The sequence below is a fragment of the Pan troglodytes genome, chromosome 13, assembly GCF_028858775.2.
Source record: "Pan troglodytes isolate AG18354 chromosome 13, NHGRI_mPanTro3-v2.0_pri, whole genome shotgun sequence".
Classification (NCBI taxonomy): domain Eukaryota; kingdom Metazoa; phylum Chordata; class Mammalia; order Primates; family Hominidae; genus Pan; species Pan troglodytes.
In genome coordinates, this window is record NC_072411.2 from 70,821,744 (window position 1) to 70,842,302 (window position 20,559).

The 20,559-nt window shown below is 40.5% G+C and overlaps 1 protein-coding gene across 13 annotated transcripts in view; it reads left to right on the forward strand.

Moving 5' to 3' along the window:
* The window catches only part of NOSTRIN (nitric oxide synthase trafficking), a 78,546-nt gene that overhangs the window by 15,231 nt on the left and 42,756 nt on the right, over nucleotides 1-20,559 (forward strand). For 6 of the 13 annotated variants that reach the window (XM_009443641.5, XM_054679100.2, XM_054679099.2 and 3 more), the window contains 2 exons: nucleotides 403-900; nucleotides 9,874-9,959. In XM_009443641.5, the coding sequence (XP_009441916.1) occupies nucleotides 874-900; nucleotides 9,874-9,959 (113 nt within the window). In that variant the 5' untranslated portion in view covers nucleotides 403-873. Of the gene's footprint in view, nucleotides 1-402; nucleotides 901-9,873; nucleotides 9,960-19,982; nucleotides 20,209-20,559 lie in introns of those variants that run through there. The other 7 variants (XM_054679101.2, XM_001155546.8, XM_054679102.2 and 4 more) reach the window with 4 other exon arrangements.

The window sequence follows — 20,559 nt, forward strand, 5'->3', positions numbered from 1 at the left end:
AGGTACAGGGAATGCAATAGAACTGAAGCTGTGGTTGAGTTCTTGTTCTGTCTATCCTTTTGAGTGATGAAAAATGAGGCCAGATCTAGGCAATTTTTTCTTTACATTGAAAGCTTAGCCTCTTGATCCTGTTGGGGCTGGAGCGAGTGTGGAGTTAGGCTCAGAGAAGTGGTTAATGTACGCTTTGCTCCTGATAGCTGTTTCTGAACATTCTATAGTTATAGTTCTATAGGTGTAGGTTCCTAGTTGTTTGGTGTCTGGCCCTGTGGGATTTAGGGGGTGGGGGAATATGGGCTTGGTATTTGAGAACTGGGTAACGGAGATGGTGGGGGGTTTGGGCTCTGGATTTGTTGGTTTGCATATTAAAGGAGTGCTCACAGGCCAGTTGTTTGCTCTCTCTAGGAATTAGCTAACCCTCAGAGAGGCAGTCTGTCTCCAAGTCCATGAGGTCCCCAAAGGTGAAAGCATCATACAATACAGAAAATAAAAAGCATGATTAATACTGCAAGCTGAGAGGATATGTGTTCCTGCACTGTCAGACCAAGCGCAAGAATTATTGGAGACATGTTACAGCTTCTCTGCCTTCTCTCAATGTTACGCTGTTCAGGACTCAGGATCTTGCCCTCTGAGGGTTTACAGAAGTCATTCTCACTATCTCACCCTGGCCGTCTTGACCCAGAGCAGTTCTTTACTTTCTCAGGACACAAACGGGATGAAAGTCCAGGGCTGGGACTTCCTCCTTGGAATGTTTGACAAGGACTGACGTACTCTAGGCCCTTTGAATCCCGGAAGTCCAGGACACACCCAACCTTGATTACAGTGTCCAGAATGCTGGAGCGTAGGTGAAAGGACAAAAGCCAGACACATTTCAACATGAGGGACCCACTGACAGATTGTCCGGTGAGTAGCTCAGTGTGGTTTGTGTGCCTGCGTGTGAGGAGGGTGGAGGGTGGATTTGTATATTAATGGATTTTAACTTAAGAAATTTGAGACACTCAGAAATCAAACACATTTAGATATTGGCTGTGGTACAAAAGTTTGTGGTTTTTCTTTGGTTCAGTTTAAAAACAGAGCTTTTTCTAGGAAATGACAGGGCAGGTAATTGTCATCTTTCCTTCTCATATTCTTGGAAAAAGTTTTGAGTGAGTAAAGCCTCATATTTGGATCCAGATGGTGGCTGTTTGGAAAACATTCTTAAGACATACACCCATGGTGCCAACATCGTGTGTGGAGTGGATACAAAAACACACAGAATGTCTGCAGCCAATTTTTGGCTCTGAGAATAAAGTGAGGGAGGAAAGTTTTTGTGCCTTTTCACCCTCATTTTTTTGAGTCAAGGATCACAAGTCCTGCAGGAGGAAGGATAGACTCCCCACTCTGCCTGGCCTGCAGTGGCTCTCAGACTGGTTTAGCAGCGTGTTTGTTCCATGTTTGTTCGTTTTGGTAATGTTTGGAGCACTACCAAAAATATAAGTTTGGTCAGAAGTCCAAAGACATTGTGAGGTCTCTGGCGGCAATAGCAGAGATGTAATTTAGGAAATAAGAAGCAACTAAAATAAAGGGGGGGATATGTTTACTTTGAAAATAAAGTAATTAAGGAGGGTCAGTGTTTTATCCCAACACATGGGGCTGAAAAGCTAAGATTGGTGACATCATAAGCAGGAGGTTGCAGTCATCCTTCATGTATTGATAACACAAACTGTGGGGTGGCAGATAAATGGGCGCTGAGATAAAGCCATAAAGAAAAAGATCAGCAGAGGATTATTGATTGCCTTTTTGTTTATTCAATGGATAAGAAAAGCACATGGTTGGAAAAAAATGGAACTATAGTTACTATTGCAGAAAATCAGATGAGCTAAATGAGATGAACTCATAAATGACTAGTAATTTTAATAATGACAACATAGTAGCCAATTCTGCCTAATTTTCCTTTTTTAAATACAGAAATAATTTGTGCTTAATGTAGAAACAAATTCCAATGATATGGTTATATATAGATTTTTAAGAGTGAAACTTCCCCCTTTAATTACTTCAATCTCAGTGTTCTCTCCATTGTTAATTATGAATAATTTTTAAAAAGTCTTTTATCATTTATTTTTCTCTCCTTGAGGTTGCTCCCTTACTAAACTGTTAAATCCTCTCCTGTCTCAACACTCCTACCTCAATGTTTTTGTATAGGGGCGGCAGGCCAGGACAGGGATGGGGTAGGTGGCAGCAAAATCTTGGCGCTAATAGTAACCAAAAAAGAAAATTAACACCAGGGGAAGGGTGCAATGGACAGAAGACAGGGAAATGGTGGGCAGCTTTAATTAAGTTTAAAAAGAGAAGAAGAAATAAATCCATAAAAAAGAAACTGAAGGTCTAACATCCTTTTTGTAGGCAGCAAAGTCAGTCTTCAGATGTGGAGAAATGTTTTCTTTCAGCAGCCCCCAAGGCAACCCATAACCACACTTCTGTGTCTGCTTAAAGCTCCACTCCCTGGCATGCTGAATAGTTCCTTGTGCTATGCTGGGCCAAGGACTCCTGTCCTTGTCTAAAACTTTGAAGGTCATCTGTATGGGCTCATTGCCACCAAAAGTATCCGGGAGTCATGGGGAGGGCGGATATCCCTTCAGCCTGGGTTTCCAAACCCTCTAAAGTCACAGAACATTTATTTATTTGCAATTGTTTCATCTTAATCAAGTGTTCAAGTTGATTTCCTGGCACATTCTTAGCTTGTACTTGGGGAACAATGCTATGTGAAGATGAATCTGCGGTTTGGGAACAAAATAAGACAAGGAAATGGACTGCAAATGAGTGCCTCATGAAACATTTAGGTAGTTTTATAAAAGAACCCAAAGCTTTAACCACCTGCAAAATGTCCCCTTCCATGAGTCCCTAGAGTTGCACAGAGCACAATTCATAAAGTATTAGCTTAGCTACTGTTCTTAACCGGGCCCACACCAATGTACCCATGTATGCAACTCAGTGGGTTGCATGAAATTCAGTGAAAAAAAATCTCTATTTGTACTAATTTCTAACTGAAATTTAGAATTTTATTCAATCCAGAATATAGGCAACAAGCCCCAATACTATTAGTAATATCTGTATAGTGTCTGTGACTTTGTAACCAATAAAAATCAGAAATTTTATAATAACATTACAGTTGTTGCACATATCTAGAAATATTTACATTCAACCTGACTTCAAAATGTTGGTAATACTTAAGATATGTAATTTAGTATGTTAATAAAAAAGCACATAATATCATAATTTTAAAAATACATTCTAAAAAATATATAATTCATTTCCTTTGTAACCCTACGCTACTTAAAAATGTTATTCTGAATCAAATAGGTTTCATGAGACTACAAAAAGAGCTCATGGTACGAAAAGATTTAAAAATCTCTTTTAGATCAAGCTCTAATGGGCAAAATAGACTGACAGCTGGGCCTTTCAACCTCAAAGAGCAAGGTCAGTGTTTGAGTTCAAATTGTTGCCAGGGTGGCATAAGATTGCCTAAATGCTGTGCAGGATTAATCTTGAGAGTGTCAGAACTTATTTGAAAAAGATATCTGTAAGATATCTTTAAAGTTCTGTTTTTGACAAGGAAAAGAATTGGCTCTGGGCCTTGATGTTTCATTGCCTATGAAGGTTTAGGTTTAGCTCTTAAACCTAAAAATATGTCTAGGGAACTCATCTTCAAATCCATGTGCAAGAAAGGCGAGGAAGTAAGGTCCAATTATCTCTAAGGGAAAGAATCCGATCATAAGAAAGTATTAATAGCACCTTCCTATCAAACAATCACATAGAAATCAAGGACAAGTAACAAGCTGTAGCCAAATTTTTGCTTTTTACACACTCATACAGTATCCAGGAAGGGGTCTGTCAAAGCAAGTCTTCTGGGCGCCACACAGTCAGCCCCTCCCCGCATGTCATCGGCCATTGAAATGGCACCAGGCTGCTCCTCAGGTTGGTAACCTGGCTCAGATGCCAACCTGAGCTTCCCATCTTGGTGGCTTAGCCTGGATATCAGACAATGACTGTCACTAACTCAGATGGTGCCGGTGCCATGGTCCGTAGCTCCTAGGAGAATCTGACTCACTGCAAAAATACAGAAGGAGGCTGCATATGGCATCGGTGTCACGTGGCCCACAGCCTCCCCAGTGTGCATCAGTGAGATGTGTAACATGCCATTCCACATTTCTTGGACCTCTGTTTCCTCGTGTGTAAAGTAAAAGGAGGAAAGGATGGAGTAGACTATGCTCTTTAATGTTCCATATCCCGTAATCTATGACAGTCTGCCACAGGGATTCCAAATACTACGCAGATGGTGAACAAGTACATGGAATCCCTTCAGAGAGGGGCAGTGCTTTGAAACATCACCCCCAGTGAATCAGAACTCACATGATATCAGTAGCACAGTGCCTGGCATAGTAAAGGCAGTCAGCAAAGTTCATTGTGTTAAATTTAAGTGGAATATCATGGTTTCTTTAACACTGTGAGGATCATCACTAATCAAAAAAAATTCTTCTGTACTAGCATCAATAAAAATAAATTTTTCTATAACTTTTTCTAGAACTAAATTTAACCCTCTTAATCATTCAAGCAGAAAGAGCAGGTAGGCCAAGCTTGATATAGGCACTTTATAATCTTTACAAGTCACCTGTCTAAACATTTCATGTGCTGACTGGCTGGATTACTAAATGTTTTTTGTAATGGCTATATTTATCAACAGAATTTGCTTACAAGTGCTGGGAAGAAACATTTTCCTAATGGCCGAATGGGAAATGTCTGTCAAATAGACCAGTTGTCTATTTGAGAAGGGGTTATTATTTTTTTAGGGGCTCAGGAAGATCCCAGGTATTCCACTACCAGACTGAAATCCCTTTATCAGGGGAGAAAAACCTCATAATGTTTTTTTCCCCAATAATTAATGGTCCCCAGGAGAAGCAGCATATTAATATGAATTCATATGGAGATGTAGAATCAATAGTAGATTATTCCCTGGAATGAATATTTGATAGGGGGTTAGGATATTTAAAAGCTCAATGGGTAGGAAAAGAACACCAAAATTGCCTTCCACCTGACTGCACTTCTTCTCAGCAAGCCCTTCTTCTTGTGCTGGTTAATGACATCAAGAAGCCAGCTGTATTGCACATAACACTTAAAGGCTACTATAACTTGGAGTAAACTTAGTGTGATTATACAGATTAGCCATTTATAAATGTATTTGTTTCTGATGGATTCTCTAATTGATTTTCATACCTAACATTTCTAATCACAACTCTGTCTCTAACTAATTAGGTTATCCTTATCTCTTTGGGTCTTAACTGTAAATAAGGGAATTAGACTTTGGTGGCTTGCAAACTGTGCTCCATGGAACCCTTTCAGAGTCCTCTCTGGTGGGTGGGAGTGTGGTGAGGTAGGAGTGAGACAACCAAAACTAAAGTCAAGTGATTTCACCCCCACAAAGCAGGTAAGTTCCAAGATTTTCTGAACACACACACACATACACACACACACACACACACAGAGAGAGAGAGAGAGAGAGAACTATATGGTCTCTGGAAGTCTGCTGTAGCATTTAAGTGGGTCTGCTTTTCACAGTTTTTGTCTCCAAGTCTCAGTAGATGGTACATAATGAAAAGTACAGAATCATTGATTCTAAATAAGGGTTTATGCTGGGATAATGAAAATATTCTTAGCAAATCTTTTATTTATTGATGTCACCTTTATCTCAATCTGGATCAAGGTTTGTTGGGGGAATTTTTGGCGTATAGTATATAGGATCAAGGGTAAAGATTCTCTCCATTGCTCTTATAAGCACATCTCTTATCTGATCGCTAAATTAACAACAAGTATGAAGATCTTCGCAACTTGCATGTGCCTGGGCATACTGGAGTTTGAGGTTTGAGGGTGGGTTACAGGTGTACCTTAGACACAAATCCTCTGCACCCTTGAATTGGCAGAGTATGGCTGGGAGCGAGGTACGAGGCAAAGCCATGGGCCAGTTCCCTCTTCCTGGAACAATTTTGTCCATTTACCACACTCTTCCAGTACAAATATTTGCTATGTGCACCATTTTGGGACAAAAGGTAGAAAGTACTGGTCTATGAAATGACAGAAAATTATCTTCCAAAATCTAGACCTGGTAGCCCAAGGGTCAATGGAAGCCGTAGACTGTGCTTTGTTCCAGCAGCCCCTTATTTTAAGAGGTTGAATGTGAATGCCTTTGCCACAGGCTTCACCACTACCACTGAAGGCAATTGAGTTTTCAATCACTGGCTTATAAACTTTCAGCATGGCCTAGCCTCCTAAAACTAGTTCCCTTGAGACAGTATTTAAAAATGTGTCTTAGGGAGTTTTGATGGCTTGATAAGTTTAGGAAATGCAGCAGCCCCTGTAACCCAAGCACATAGAAAAATTCTCAACTGGTTCTACTCATTTCTACATTGGTTATGAGCAGAGTTTTCTCTACATGCCCCCATTCCACGCTTGATGTCCAGGGTCCCTTGTTCTCTCCCATAGGTAACTTCTATGTGCAGACTATCCTGTGGCGATGGTGGACTGGTAGGGCCTTTCCCTTAGGACATTTCATCTCAGAGTCCCTTCCTTCCACTCCTGCTTCCCCTAATGGGAGGTTCTTTTTCTCCTTCCCACTCTAAATCCCTCGAATCCATCTCTCTGCTTTCTTTTCTCCCATCCTCAGCCCCAGCTTTATAGTGTGTTTGAGAGCAGAAGAATTTACTCCGTAAACATGCATCCAGGTCTTTCTCTCTTGCACAAGGCCCCATGGCTTTTTGTTGAGTCTTTGTTTCTGCTTTGCTGTGGGCTGGAGAGAAGTCAATAAGACAATACATAAAAATCCATAGCTTAATACTGTGAGATATTTCTAAATAAATCAAATAAGAAAGCCACAGGACCTATAAAGAAAATCATAAAATTTTATTGAACATAAAATAAAATTTGAACAAATGCAAAAACTTACTATGTCCTTGGATAGAAAGTCTAAACACCATTAAAAAGTCAATTTTCCCAAATTGATACATGTATGTAATACAATTCCAATTAGGATCCCAACGGGGATTTAAAAAGAAATGTAATTAGACAAATGTTCATATGTTAGAATAAATGCCTCAGAATAGCCAAATAAATTATGAAAAGGAAAAAAATAGTTGTTTAAAGAGAGAGCAGAAGCAAAGTGTTACAATCTCTATAACTTAGGTAGTGAGTACATAATGTGTATTATTATTTTCTGTATCATTATGTTATGAAACATAAAAGTGTTTCATAATTCAAAGCAAAAAGACCCTGTATGAGTTAGAACTATGTTCAGCTGCATATTAGAAAAACCCCAAATACATATGTCTTTAAAAAACAACATTGTATTTTTCTTACACATAAAATAAATCCAAAAGTAGAGAGTTGAGGGCTCGTGTGGTGTTCTTCACAGCCATCAGGGACCCAGGCTCTTTTTCTCTTTCCACTCTGTGATCTTAATGCATTATGTCCAATCTCAATACCACTTTATGGCTTTGGCCTTCATTTTCAAGTCCAGAAGGAAGAAAAGAGGGCAAACAAGCCTTTACTGAAACCTCATACAAAACCTTCCCTCACATCTCCTTGGATAGCTTTCAGTCACATGGTTATAGATCAAAGGGTGAGGGAGGCTGAGAAATGACCTTATTTCAGGAGCATGTACCCCACTAAACATTTAGGCATTTTCTTCTCATGACACTGAGGTGTGTTTCATGGGATGCTATTAAGTATTATAGAAGAAAACAAAAGGCTTAGGGAGAAATCTAGTGGAAATGTTTAGGTAACATAGGAGTAAACAAAGAGGTTAAACAAGTTTCTTTACTGCAGGTCTTCTCACAATTTGAAAATACTCCCTTAAACTTTCCCAGTGTGCTGTAAGGGGAGGAAGGAGGCCTTAATAGTATCAGACCATTCATATATGGTCTGATAATAATAAATATATTATTATATTATTTTATTAAAATATTTATATATTTAATATTTAATATTTATATATATATATAAAAAATAAATAATAAAAATAATAAAAAGTTAGTTTTATTGGAAGTAAAAATTAGAAAGCTTGATTGCCAAATAGTGATTTTACTTTCATGACTCTGACAGGAGGATTATTTTTCCTTCATGAGAGAGGCTACAAATTGGAACCTCACTACAAGCGTGTCTTGTTTACACTGCAGAGAGGTTTTTAATTTGTGAATTGTTTGCTACCATTAAAAAAAAATCATGTTTTGGATGCAAATCCTGATTTCAGCTTTTTTGGACAAAGTGGGAGATCTGGCTTTTCTGGGCCACATTCCAGGTGGCAGTGATGGGCCAGAATGGTTCTAGCAGCTGCCTCACCAGTTCACGGTCCTCACCCTCCTCCTCACTCATTCAGGTGCCTGACTGGTGCCAGCAGCCACAGGATTTTACAAACTCTGCTTTAGAAATTAGCAATTTCCTCATTAAAGCTTTGCACCCTCACCACTCTCCTTGTGTCCCAAGCAGTTTCAAGGAAGTGGTTTGCTAATATTAATATACATCTACCAAGTCCTATCACAGCTTTCTGTGTTAAATTCACAGGAAAGTTAAACTACTGCATAAGGGTAAATAGATATGGTAAGACTGTTCCTGTATCCTAGGCACTGGTTTGTTCCATCCCCAAAGGTAGGGACCTGGATTACCTCATTTCTTTAGGTCTTTCCTCCTCTGTCACCCTATGTCCTTAGTTTGATACTCTGCTAAGCACCACATACCAAGTGCTTTGTTGACTGAATGGCTTTCTGGGCCCTGAGGGGTTGTGTGTTTGTGAATGTGCCTGCTGCAATAGGAGGCACTCAGTAAATGTGAATTTCCTTCCTTTTTCCCTTCTCGATATGGTGCCCAACTGAATGCTGGCGATATTTGAACACTGGAATAGGCTGGCTCATTGTATGAGCAAAGAACAGCGCAGCCCTCAGTCCATACTGAATTTGGGTCCTCTTATGTAAAATCTCATTTTGAAAAATGCAATCTGCTGTTGCACCTCCCAGATGGAAACCAGGAGAGAGTGTGTCTGGGATATTCCATCATCTAATTCACTTGCTCTGTGTCAGAAAAAGCTGCAGAATCAATTGACATTTAGCTTCTCTGTTTGGGCACTTAAAATCTGTTGTCATCAAAGTCTACATTTATAGTTTCCAGGAAGACATTGTGGAGTTCTAAATCAAATGACAAAAACTTTTACTGGAAATTCTCGTGTCTGCAGGATAAATTCAAATATACATGAATTTATAAAGGGTAATTAATAAATTTATAACGGTTTGGTTTAACCAAAATGTTCAACTCATTATGATAACATTTTTCTTACTGGAATTAAATGAGACAGAGAGAGGACTAGGACAAAGTTTTCTTACCAGGTTATTTACTGACAGTTTCATATCTCAGACAAGAAAGGCTCACTCTAATGGCTCATAGTTTGTCATGAGCCCCAGAAATATTATTTTGAAGTTTATATGTGCAGGAGGGGACATAAAATAGTTATGTGGTGTCCTTCAGAATGTATTTTTTTGTCCTTCCTGAGAACAATAGGGGTGACAGGAAACCAGACTCCAAATGCACCCCACTGCTGAATTGTTTGCATTTGGCCAAGGGGAGAAATAGATCAGCTTCATTTTTGAAAAGTTCTCCTGGGTCTTTCATATCCAGGTAGAAGAGACTTCATCTTTATTTTAAGAACTCATCCAAAAGGTATAAATGCCTGTAGCTGCACGATCCTTTATAATGACAGTCATGGTTATAGTAGTTTTCTGAATTTATAGGTGCTCTATCTTCAGAGTTGCTCGTAATCTTCCTGTTCATTGTTTTTTTTTTGTTATTTTTCTTGTTTTTCAGTATAATAAAGTATACAAGAACCTAAAGGAGTTTTCTCAAAATGGAGAGAATTTCTGCAAACAGGTCACATCTGTTCTTCAGCAAAGGTACAAAATGCACATTTGCAATAAATGGTTCTTCCTCTTTAGTTGTAGCAAGTGATATGACTGGAGGAGTGATTACAAGCTGTCCTACTTTCCAGAATGTGGTGTTATATTTTGGTACTCGAGAGATTGCTTGAAGAGTGATTCTCCCCTATTGCACATTTATCAACTGGATGCCATAAAAATCAAGAAACAGCAGGAAGTAATTCAGCTTAGGAAGGCTCAGTCAAGTCTCTTCTGATTCCTCAGACTGGGTTTATTACCCTCTCCTGGGGCCCACTGTTGGATCTGATGCATAGTCTCATTATTGTACTTTTCACACCGACAGCAATTATTTACATTTTTCTCTCCCCTAGAAGGGCAGAGGCAGTCTTACTCATCATTGTATGCTGACCTCTTAGAGCCTGGCCTTTTGATTTCCTTAGTCACTGTCAGGTGGATGAATGAAAAGTCACCATTTTCAGCATCGTCTTCTTAGTACTAGGTATGATCATGTGTAAACCTGTTCACTGTGCTGAAATGAGCACATTTAACTCAGTCAAGAAAGTTATGAAAGCCCTGCTTGAAATGAGAAAACCCAAGGAGTGAATTTGGTTATAAGGGACCTTTTAGGCCTTTTCCCTACTTCTAGATAGCTCCGTAATAAGCAACTCTAAAGAGACCTTCAGAAGACTGTTTAAACCATTTCAGATTTAAAATAATGAATGTGTGCCATAAGACCAAAGATGCCATGGATTGATTGCATCCTGAATTAGTAGGTTGTAGGGGAGAAAACATAATTTCTTTTCTCTCGCTTTTCAAGTTCTTAGTTGAGATACTCTTCTGAAAACGAGTTAGATTAACAAAAGAAAAACAAGCAGAAACTTATTAACACATGCTATACCCATCACATGGGAGAGGCCTTAGTTCAAAAGTATTTCTCTCTCAAGGCAGTGGCTTAGGGGTCATGCTTAAATAGTATTTCACCAAAGAGCCAGAAATCCTAACAGGGACAAAGAAGATAGCATCTTTGGGCTTCCAAAAGGCAGGAAAATGTGGGAAGGTAAATATACAGGAAGAGTAAAGTCTGCTCCTAGATCCTCTGGCACCACTATCTCTGAGCAGATAAGCAAGTGTTGGACTGTCTTTAGGTGGGAAAGGCAGAGAGAGGGGCAGAGTGTGTCCCTTTGTTTTAACCTTTTTTAAACTCAACAACCCGCAGCATTTTTGAGAGGAATGTTTTGGTTTCCTTCAAGGTCAAGACAAAAGGAAAACATTAGCTTTATCAGCACCAAATAAATGAGGCCAAAGAAAGATATGAGAGAGCTGAAACAGACTTTTATAAAGAACAAAACCAGATTTATCAAAAGGAGTCAAAAAGAGAAACATTTTAAATATGAAGTAACTTCTATCCTAACAGCCAAATTGCTCTGGTTCCACGACAGAGAAAGCGGGAGGTGCCATCTGAGAGGGAATTTCTTCTGTAAGAAAATATTGTTATCAGTCTCAAAGGAAATTATTTAAAATAAGACCCGTTATTTGTATGAATCCTATGAATTCAACTCATTACCCAGATTAGAAAGCCACCTTCTGCCTGCAGAGCAGGAAGAATCTATGCATGTATCAGCCAGGCATGTAACGTGGGTTGTAGTCATCTGGGCATTAATTATTTGGTGTCTGAGAGTTCAAAATTAGTGCCTGGTAGAGAGCTGTGAAGATAGAAGACAGGCAATAGATGATGCCTGCTGCTAAACAGACTCACAGTGAACTGAAAAACTCTGAGGGAGTCTCTGCTTGAAGCCTGTCTCACTGTTTTTCTTTTTTCTAAATCACTCCATATCCCCACCTTGCCACCGACATCCACTTTCTTCATACAGCAGAGCCTTCATTTCTTATTTTTGTTTTCTTGAAGTCTCTTCCTAGGGCTGCCATCTGCCCTGGACCTATTAATGTGTGAAACCCTCCATTCACTTATTCTAGAGTGACAAATATATCCAGTGGGGAAGAAACACTTGGGTAGCTAAAGATATCTCCCCTCATAGCTTTACATCCTTATAGAGAAGAATTTAGAATTTGAACATCTCAAGAGTCTACTGGTTAGCAAAATTACAAGCACATTCCTGCACAAAAACAGTATAGTATGAGTACAAAGAACAGATCTAATATTTTACCTAGATCAAAAAAATTATGCTACATATTAGGTCATTTATGTAATAAATGCTTTAGCTAAACTTTTACAATTAAATTATTTCCCCTTAGCCAAGAAGCCATTTTTAAAGTTGCTTTGTATTGATTCCTGGTAAATGTACATTTGCGGTGTCTCCTCGTCTTGAGCTTTCAAGTTTCCTCCCCTTGCTCAGCTTTTAGATCATGTAGTTAACCTGAAGGATGCTTGTCCACACTAAAAGAGATGGCATTTGGGGAGAACTCTTTTCTAATGGACACAAATATTCTATTAATCTATGAATTTGTGGCACATTGTATACTTTTAGACAGCATTTCTGTGTATTAGCAGGCAAAGATATAGGCCACTTCACTTCTCAGGGCTGGATCATTTCTCTCCCACACAGTGATGTGATTCTGAGGTCACTCCCTCTTCCTAGTGTGTTTGAACTGAGTCAACAATTATGTTGGTTATGGTTATTAAACCATATCAACAAGGATGGATGGTCACAGCATGGCTGGGATTACATTTGCCTTGACTCTCCCCATTCTGTGAAGTCAGAAATTCCTCCTCTAGATATACATTGGATAGAAGGCAGATTCCCACCAGCTATCTAGAAATGCGCCTTGCCCTTATTTTCCTCTTAAAGGTGGGCTTATTACATGTGAACCAATGGTAACCTTCCCTTGTATTAGAAAAATACCTGGAAAGCCATTACTCTTCAAAAGAAACTATCTTGTTACTTAAGGTTACAGACAAGTAATGGGAAACCCAATAAGACAAGTAAAATGGTAGTCTTGGAATATATTCAGTAGGCATTTCCATTGAGGGTTATGACAGACAATGATGAAGGCAAATCTGTGGCCAGCATAATTCAAGATACAGTGAAGGAGGACATGGGGTTTTGAATGAGGGGTACCTGCCACCTAAAATGCATTCAGTAAATACTTGCAGACTGACTAAATAAATAAATGGGCTGGGTGCAGTGGCTCATGCCTGTAATCCTAGCATTTTGGGAGGCCAAGATGGGAGGATTGCTTGAGGCCAGGAGTTTGAGACCAGCCTGGTCAACAAAGCACAACCCATCTCTATTTTCATAAACAAATTTTTTTAAATAAATGAAAGATAGTTAAGAGTTTTTAAAAATTATTATATCTACATTATGAGAAGAAGGCCTTTATTGTCCTTGGAGGTATGCATTTCCAGACCCCTTACTTAAGAGCTCCTGGAATGTGGTTCTGCTTGACAGAGTTCTGTATTAGCACTTGGATACCAGAGGCAGCACCACAATCAAGCTGCCAGGCCAGAGAATGTTTCCTTTCCAAACTCAGCTGCCCTCTTGCACTTAATCTAATTGGGTGGTGATAGAAAAGTACAGTTGTTACTAAAACACTCTTTTGCCTGGATATTCTGCAATTCATGGTCATGCTTAGCTTCTTTTATCCAATTAGCTACCTCAGCTTCTTTTTTTGCAGTAGCAAACAGATTTAGCCAGAGAAACATAGCAGCTACTAGAATGCCTAATGCCAAAGTTATCAGATTCACTTTAATACAATTACAGATCAGATTTAGAGAGACAAAGGTACATTCTCAGAAACACTTTGTGAATGTTTGGCTTCCTGCATCCTCAGAGCTAATGTTTAAACAGGCTTTGACTGGAAAATCAATTGTTCCTCTGTGAGGGAGTTTAAGATCAGGTTTTCAAATGCCAAGAACTGCTGCTCTGGACATTAAAAAGAAAAGAATAAAAGAAGGAGGTATAGTTGGCCACTTGTTCAATCCATGATTCATTGCGGACACTGTCAACAAAGCAATAAAAAATTGAAATTAAATATTTGAAAAATAATCTACTCTACCATCATCCTGGGTGACCTTAACTCCCACAGCTTTAGCTCTCTTGCATATTGATGATTTACAAATGTGCAGTACTAGGAACATGTCTAAACTGTACTTCAAACCATATATATCACAGTATATTGGACATCTCCACCTAGAAGTCCCATGGAACCACAAAGTCAATATGTCTAAAACAGGGTTTATCCACTCTTCTCCAAAGCTGGTCCTCCTTCTGGGAACCACTGCCCAGCCAATCAAGCTCAATGCCTGGGACCATCTGTATCCATGATTCTGTCCATCTCAACTCATGACCAAGACCATATTTCTCTCTTTGAAACCCCTTTGAGATCCACAGCTTTCTTTTTATTTTATGGCCTCTTCCACTGTTCTGGCAAAACTCTCTTAAACTATTCTGCCTAGAAGTGCTGCCTTATAGCCGTGGAGTTTGTATGTTGTACAAAGGCACATGGCTGAGTGGGATGAATGGAGGCAGAAATCTAATCCACTCTTACCCCTTAAGCCTTTTACTCTGACAGAGCTGTGCCCCTTTAGAGGACCCCGTTTCCAACCCAAGCAAAGTTACCTGAACTTGTGGGCTAGCTGAGGCCCTGTGCCTGTCTTTAACGCGCCTTTCACTCTGTAGCCATGACCCTGTTAAAGACGCTTCAAAGACTCCTATGACCTTTAGGATAAAATTTAGCCCTCATCATTTTATAAACGGGCCTTCGAGAGCTGAACTCTGCCTTCCTGTTTACCTTCTCTCTTTCCATCTCCCCATGATCCCTGCCTCTCTCCTTACTGAGCCACTTGCAATCCCACCCCACTTGCACCCCACTCACACTCCTGCATCACCACCACCACCACCACACTTGGGTCCCTGCATTTGCACAGGCTGTATCGCCTGCCTGGTAGATGTTTCATCACCTTCATTGCCTGGCTCCATTCAACACATTCTTTAAGATCCAGTCATCCCACTGTGGCAGGCCTTCCTTAACTCTAGTCTCCAGTCTCAAAAAAATGTTCCTCAGTTCTATGTGAAGAATTAGTGCTTGCATCTGTTGTAGCTCTTACACCCTGCACTATAATTCTCTGTTCACTTGCCTGTCTCTTTCCCTAGAGGCTGAACTCCTTGAGGGTCTTTGTGTCCCACGTGACTAGCATGGGCTTGGCACAGAGTAGGCATTCAATAGATGCTCACTGAGTAAATGAAGGCACTCATGTTTGAGTGACTCTGCCTTGAAGGCACTCATAACGTTAATGAAGATCAAGTTAGGCTATTTTTGAGGAGTCATAAGTGGGTATGTCAAAAACATTTACTGGCATGATATGTAGCATATTATTTTGAACAAAAGCTAGAAAAAATCACAGGAGAGACCACTTATTCAGTACAACCCATAGACCAGCCACTGTGTTAAATGTGTCTTATACTTGATCTCTTTAATTATCTCACAACCCACAGCGTACATACTTCTCTCCATTTCTGATTTACAGATGGGGATATGGAAAAGATGATACATTTGGATTCCTACCCAGCTCAACCCAGGCTCAGTGCCAGGGTATCCCCAAGTGGATAGGCAGTTTTGGGCACTGCCCTGGGTGACCCAACATGCTCAGGGAGTCCTGGTTCAGCCTCCTTTGCAGAGTCTTAGGGTCCTCTATGGAAAGGGACAGCAGCAGTCATGAAGCCCAGTGGCTTTCAAACCTTATAGCTCAAGGGGTTTGTGGGGAGCCCTTAGGGGCTACCTCAGGGGGTGAGGAGGAGGTTTAAGTGGGCAGGGCTCTGCTTCCTCCTCATTCCTTCTCCCTTTTAATCAGATCAGTTTGACTGGTATTTATATGATACAGTGGGATTCTGCATAAAATTTTGTTTCCCTGCTGAAAAGCTTGGAAAACTGCCTTTCTTGTCCACTTTACCTGAATTCCCTCACCACAATACTCCCTGTCCTCCCCTACCCCACACACAAATGCACTAAGCTTAGGAATGAATGCACACTTTAGGCTCTGAAGTTCTAGAGCTGCCATCGCTTACGTTTTCCCTGGGCCAGAGTGAGCCGGGGCTCAGTGAGACTCCCAAACTAGACACTCAAGAAGGGCATCATTCAGGTCTTATCCTCCTATTTCAGCATTTTTTATACTGTTCTCAGGAAGCAGAATTAAGACAATCGATAATGCTGCAGTGGGCTAGCAAGTGAGCCAGCCACTCCAATGACAGAGCTTCAATATGAAAATGTCTTTCAAGTTGCCGGTAATGAACTTTAAATACAATCTGTTTGTAAGAGGAGCTTGTGATGGTCTTTCAAAAGACATACCAATGAAGTTTGGATAGAAAATATCAGCACATCCACCCCCAAACTGGAAGCTGGTGCTGGTCCTAAGTAGGAACTTAAAAGATGGGTGATATCCCAACAGAAGAATTTGAGGTTATTAAAATGCCTTCTTAATTTATAATGAAGGGAGGACTCTGTCACCTGCTTCTTTCAAGCATGAGAAGGGCTTAGCCCTATTTTATTATTTTATGTTTTTTAGAGATGGGGGTCTCATTCTGCTGCTCAGGCTGGAGTGCAGTGGTGCAGTTATAGCTTGCTGCAGCCTCAAACTCCTGTGCTCAGGAACTCCTCTCGCCTCAGCCTCTCAAGTAGCTAGGACTGCAGGTGTGTGCCACTGCTCTGGGCTAATTTTAAACAAATTTTTTGTAGAAATGGGATCTTGATCTGTTGCCTAGGCTGGTCTCAAACTCTTGGTCTTAATGATTCTCCTACCTCGGCCTCTGGAGTAGATGGGATTAGAGGTGCAAGTCACTGCTCCTGGCCTTAACTCCATTTTAATTAATTCCTCATAGACACAGGGGGCAACTACAGTTTGTTTTTTAAACTACTTTTCATTATCTTAGTTTTACAAAAGCAGGATAGTCTAAAATTGATTACATGGTCACATATTCTTACATTTTAATTAGCGCTTTATCTAAAATATTGAATCTGAAATCACATATTTTCCATCTCTCTTTTCTTTCAAAAATATAATTTATTTTAAAATCCAAGTCAAACATTGGTCTTTGACTTATCAATTGGCCTTCATTATTACTAATGAAAATATATTGACCAGCCTTGCATGCTGAGAGAAAATTAGAATATAAAGGGATTAAAAGTCAGTGCATGTCACTTCCTTGGTCCAGAACCTTTTTTTAGCATATTAAAAAAATTTTTTTAATTTTTAATTTTTGTGGGTATATAGTAGGTGTGTATATTTACAGGGCAGGGTCCAGAATCTTTAAAACCGCTGGAATATTCTGAGATTGGGTTGCCTATCAAAATATATATGCATCACCAATTTCACACAGGCCAAGACAATTGCTTGGAGAAGGCATTTTAAGTTGTATTAGCTATGGTGGCAGTAGAATGGAAAGAAAAAAAATGGAAAAGGGCTAGAGATTTAAGCACAATGTCTTTACAAGCTTGTTTCTGACTATTTTAATGAGGGAATGAAAATTTCACATCCCAGTGTGAGATTAGCTCTGCTCTCTCTACTCCCCTTGCATGTGGTACTTTTTCAGCTTGAACTGAGATAAAGCACCTCCCTTTGAGAGATGAGAAGAAATCATTCTAAGTGGGGTGTGCCTTGCTGCCTCTGCCTTGGGAAAACATCCAGGTCATTTCATTTCCATTTAGCAGGAATCCTGAAAGGATACATATACTGCCTCATTAGACCGGAAGCATGGAAGAGCCGTGGAAGTGTACACGGAAAAGCATGGAAGTGTTTGTTTCCATTTGCAAACATTCTGACTTACAAAAATAACAGCTTTCTTCACGCTTGCCACTTGGAACATGGCTTCTTATAAAGGAGCGATTCTCTCAGGGGAAGAATTTAACCGTTAACATCTGTTGAGATAAAAGCCATTCAGCGCTAGAAGCCTGGGAGAGGTTTCGTTATAACTGTGCAGAAAGAGTGCACAGTGACACTGTCCCACACCCATCTCCCCATCACATTTCATTTCCTTCTGTCTTGCAGAGTAATTTGCTCAGGTTCCCAAAATGGTCATTAGGATTTAAAATGCAAGAGTAGATGATTGCAGCCTGCTTTGCTTGGTTGATTTGAATGCTAGTTCTAAACCCTTCGGGGTCATCAATAAGTTGCAGGCAGAGAAAGGGTACAATCGTGCTGTTCAGAGAGGCAACATCCAGCTCACTCCAGCCCAGAGGGCTAGCTCGGTGACATTTGCTGTCAGAGTCCCCATCCTTCCCACTTTGCCAGACCCTCAACATCCCCACTCCCTATCCCCCAAATGCCTTGCAACTGCACAGATGCCTTTGGAACAGGCCTGGAAGCTCATTATGTCTGCTCCGAGGCTGCTGTGAATTGGGACTCCAGCTACTCAGCCTCCAGGAGCTGTGCTGATTCAGAACACTGCAATTAAAGGTGAAGTGAGAGGCGGTATCAATTTTTGAAAGCCCTTTTGTTCCACTTCTCCCACAATTCTCCATCTGCAATCTCTTCCCCAAAACTTCAGAGGTAGGAAAGAGGTGTGGTTAAGCAGGCAGTTCCCCAGCCAGACTGCCCAGGGCTGGAATCCAAGTCTGTGACCATCACTTCCTTCCTATGTGCCCTCAGGCTAGTGACTGACCCAACTCTCTGTGCCTTCGTGTTCCGTTCCATGAAATGGGTAGAGAGAGTATACCTGCCTCATGGGTTATCAGGGATTAAATGAGGAAATATACCTATAACACCCAGAATGACGCCTGGCACATTGTAAGTGCCCAGTAAGTGTTGGATGTTCCTGTTTCTTGCCTAGGGAGAACACAGGTCAAGCATCAGCATGTCACAAAGGTAAGGCAACACCTTTGTCAGGAGACCACTGTCTGGACAGTCTCTTTAGGTGCAATATACAGGAACTTTTAACCTGTATACCATGCTATAAACCCACAAATCTGCCCTGCTGAAGATTTCTAAGGTACTTGTCTGTAAAGAGAAGACTCCCAACACAAGAAGTGCTGTGTGGTAGTTGAACCTCTTTAGGCTGGTTTCCTACCATGCTCAAGAGAAAGCCGGCAGAAACACTGGGGCACAGGAGAAAAGCTGGCCAAAAAAAAAAAAAAAAAAAAAAAAAAAAAAAAAAAAAAACCCAAATCACCTCAAAGTGAACAAGGACCCCTTTTTCATACCACCAAAGCCCAACTTTTTTTTCCCTCAAGTGGAATAAACTTAACAACATAAAGGAAAGCAGCACTTCTTTTTGGTGTCCTTTTTAGGTCTGCTTAGCCTCAGAGACACCTTGTACAGTCTGCAAGAACATTCTGAAAGTAGAATTGAATTCTGAGGAAGAGGCTGTGACTGACAGTGTTACCTTTCCTGTTAAAAACCATTCAGGATTGTTCTGGAGCCAACGGACAAGAAAACGGGATTCTTCCTCCCACACCATCCCCACCGCTGTGTATTTCTTCTGGATACACAATAATCATATTAGAAGAATTAATATTTATTAAGGATGATTTTTGTGCCTAGCACTGAGCTGAACATTATAAAAAGCATTATCCTATTTAATGCTCTTTGTGCTGCTTCCAAGAAAGAATACAATGCTGGAAAGAAAAGACCTAAAAAGCCCTCTGGTTAGCTTTCCTGGACTCAGAAGGGTTTATGTGTCTAGCTATTTCAAGTGCTTGACAGCAGTGTGCTCTAACATCGGGGCTGAGCACCCAAACCAGAGAGACTGCATTTAAACAGCTTGTTAATTTACAGTTCTCAAAAGTGGTGAGGTGAGAACAAACCTATGGCAGAGACCAGTAAGAATTCCAACCAAGACCTGGTGGGAAGTCCATTCACTTATTCATTCATTCATTTGTGACATACATACTGAGTGCCTGTTATGTGCCAAGCACTCTTCTAGGCCTAGGGATATAGCAGTGAACAAAGCCATTCTTGACCCTTATGAAACTGTTCACATCCGAGGGGTGTTCACCAGAGTAAACTAAAACATTATAATGTGATACAAGATACGGTAAGACATAAATAAAACTGTAAGGGGAGAGTGGCGAGGATCCTTTTTTAGACGGGGCAAACCTCTGAGGCAGTGATGTTCGAGCAGCTCCTGTTGGGGATGACACAAAGGAGAATACCACGTGGTTATGTAGCAGAAGCTCTCGGCAGAGGCCACAGCAAGTGCAAAGGCCCTGAGGCAGGATGGCAGTTGGCCACTGAATAGGAGTAGAATCAGCCAAGTGGTGCCTGGCAGGAAGGGAAATCGGAGAGGCTGCCAGAGTCAGATCATGCAGAGCTTTGCAGGTCAGCAGCAATCGTTCCAGACATTGAACCCCTAGTAGACTTGGGCTCTCAACACATTTTAATTTTCATAAAACCCTCTTTAAGTAGGTCATGTAACTTCTTTTTAACAGTACCTGAAGCCACCCCCACTGAATGGTAGAGATCTCCTGGGGTTCCAGAGCATCTGAGTTCATCAAGGGTGATGGTCTCTCCCAGCTGGCTGTTAACCAGCACTCTTTCTCTCCTCTCCATCAACTGGGACATATTCCTAGAGCAGAGAAATCTATTTTTAAGTGCGACGAGATATTTATTGACTGGCTTCATTGTCTCAAAATACTTGCCTTAGCCTTTCCTTATGCCTGGGCAAATTCT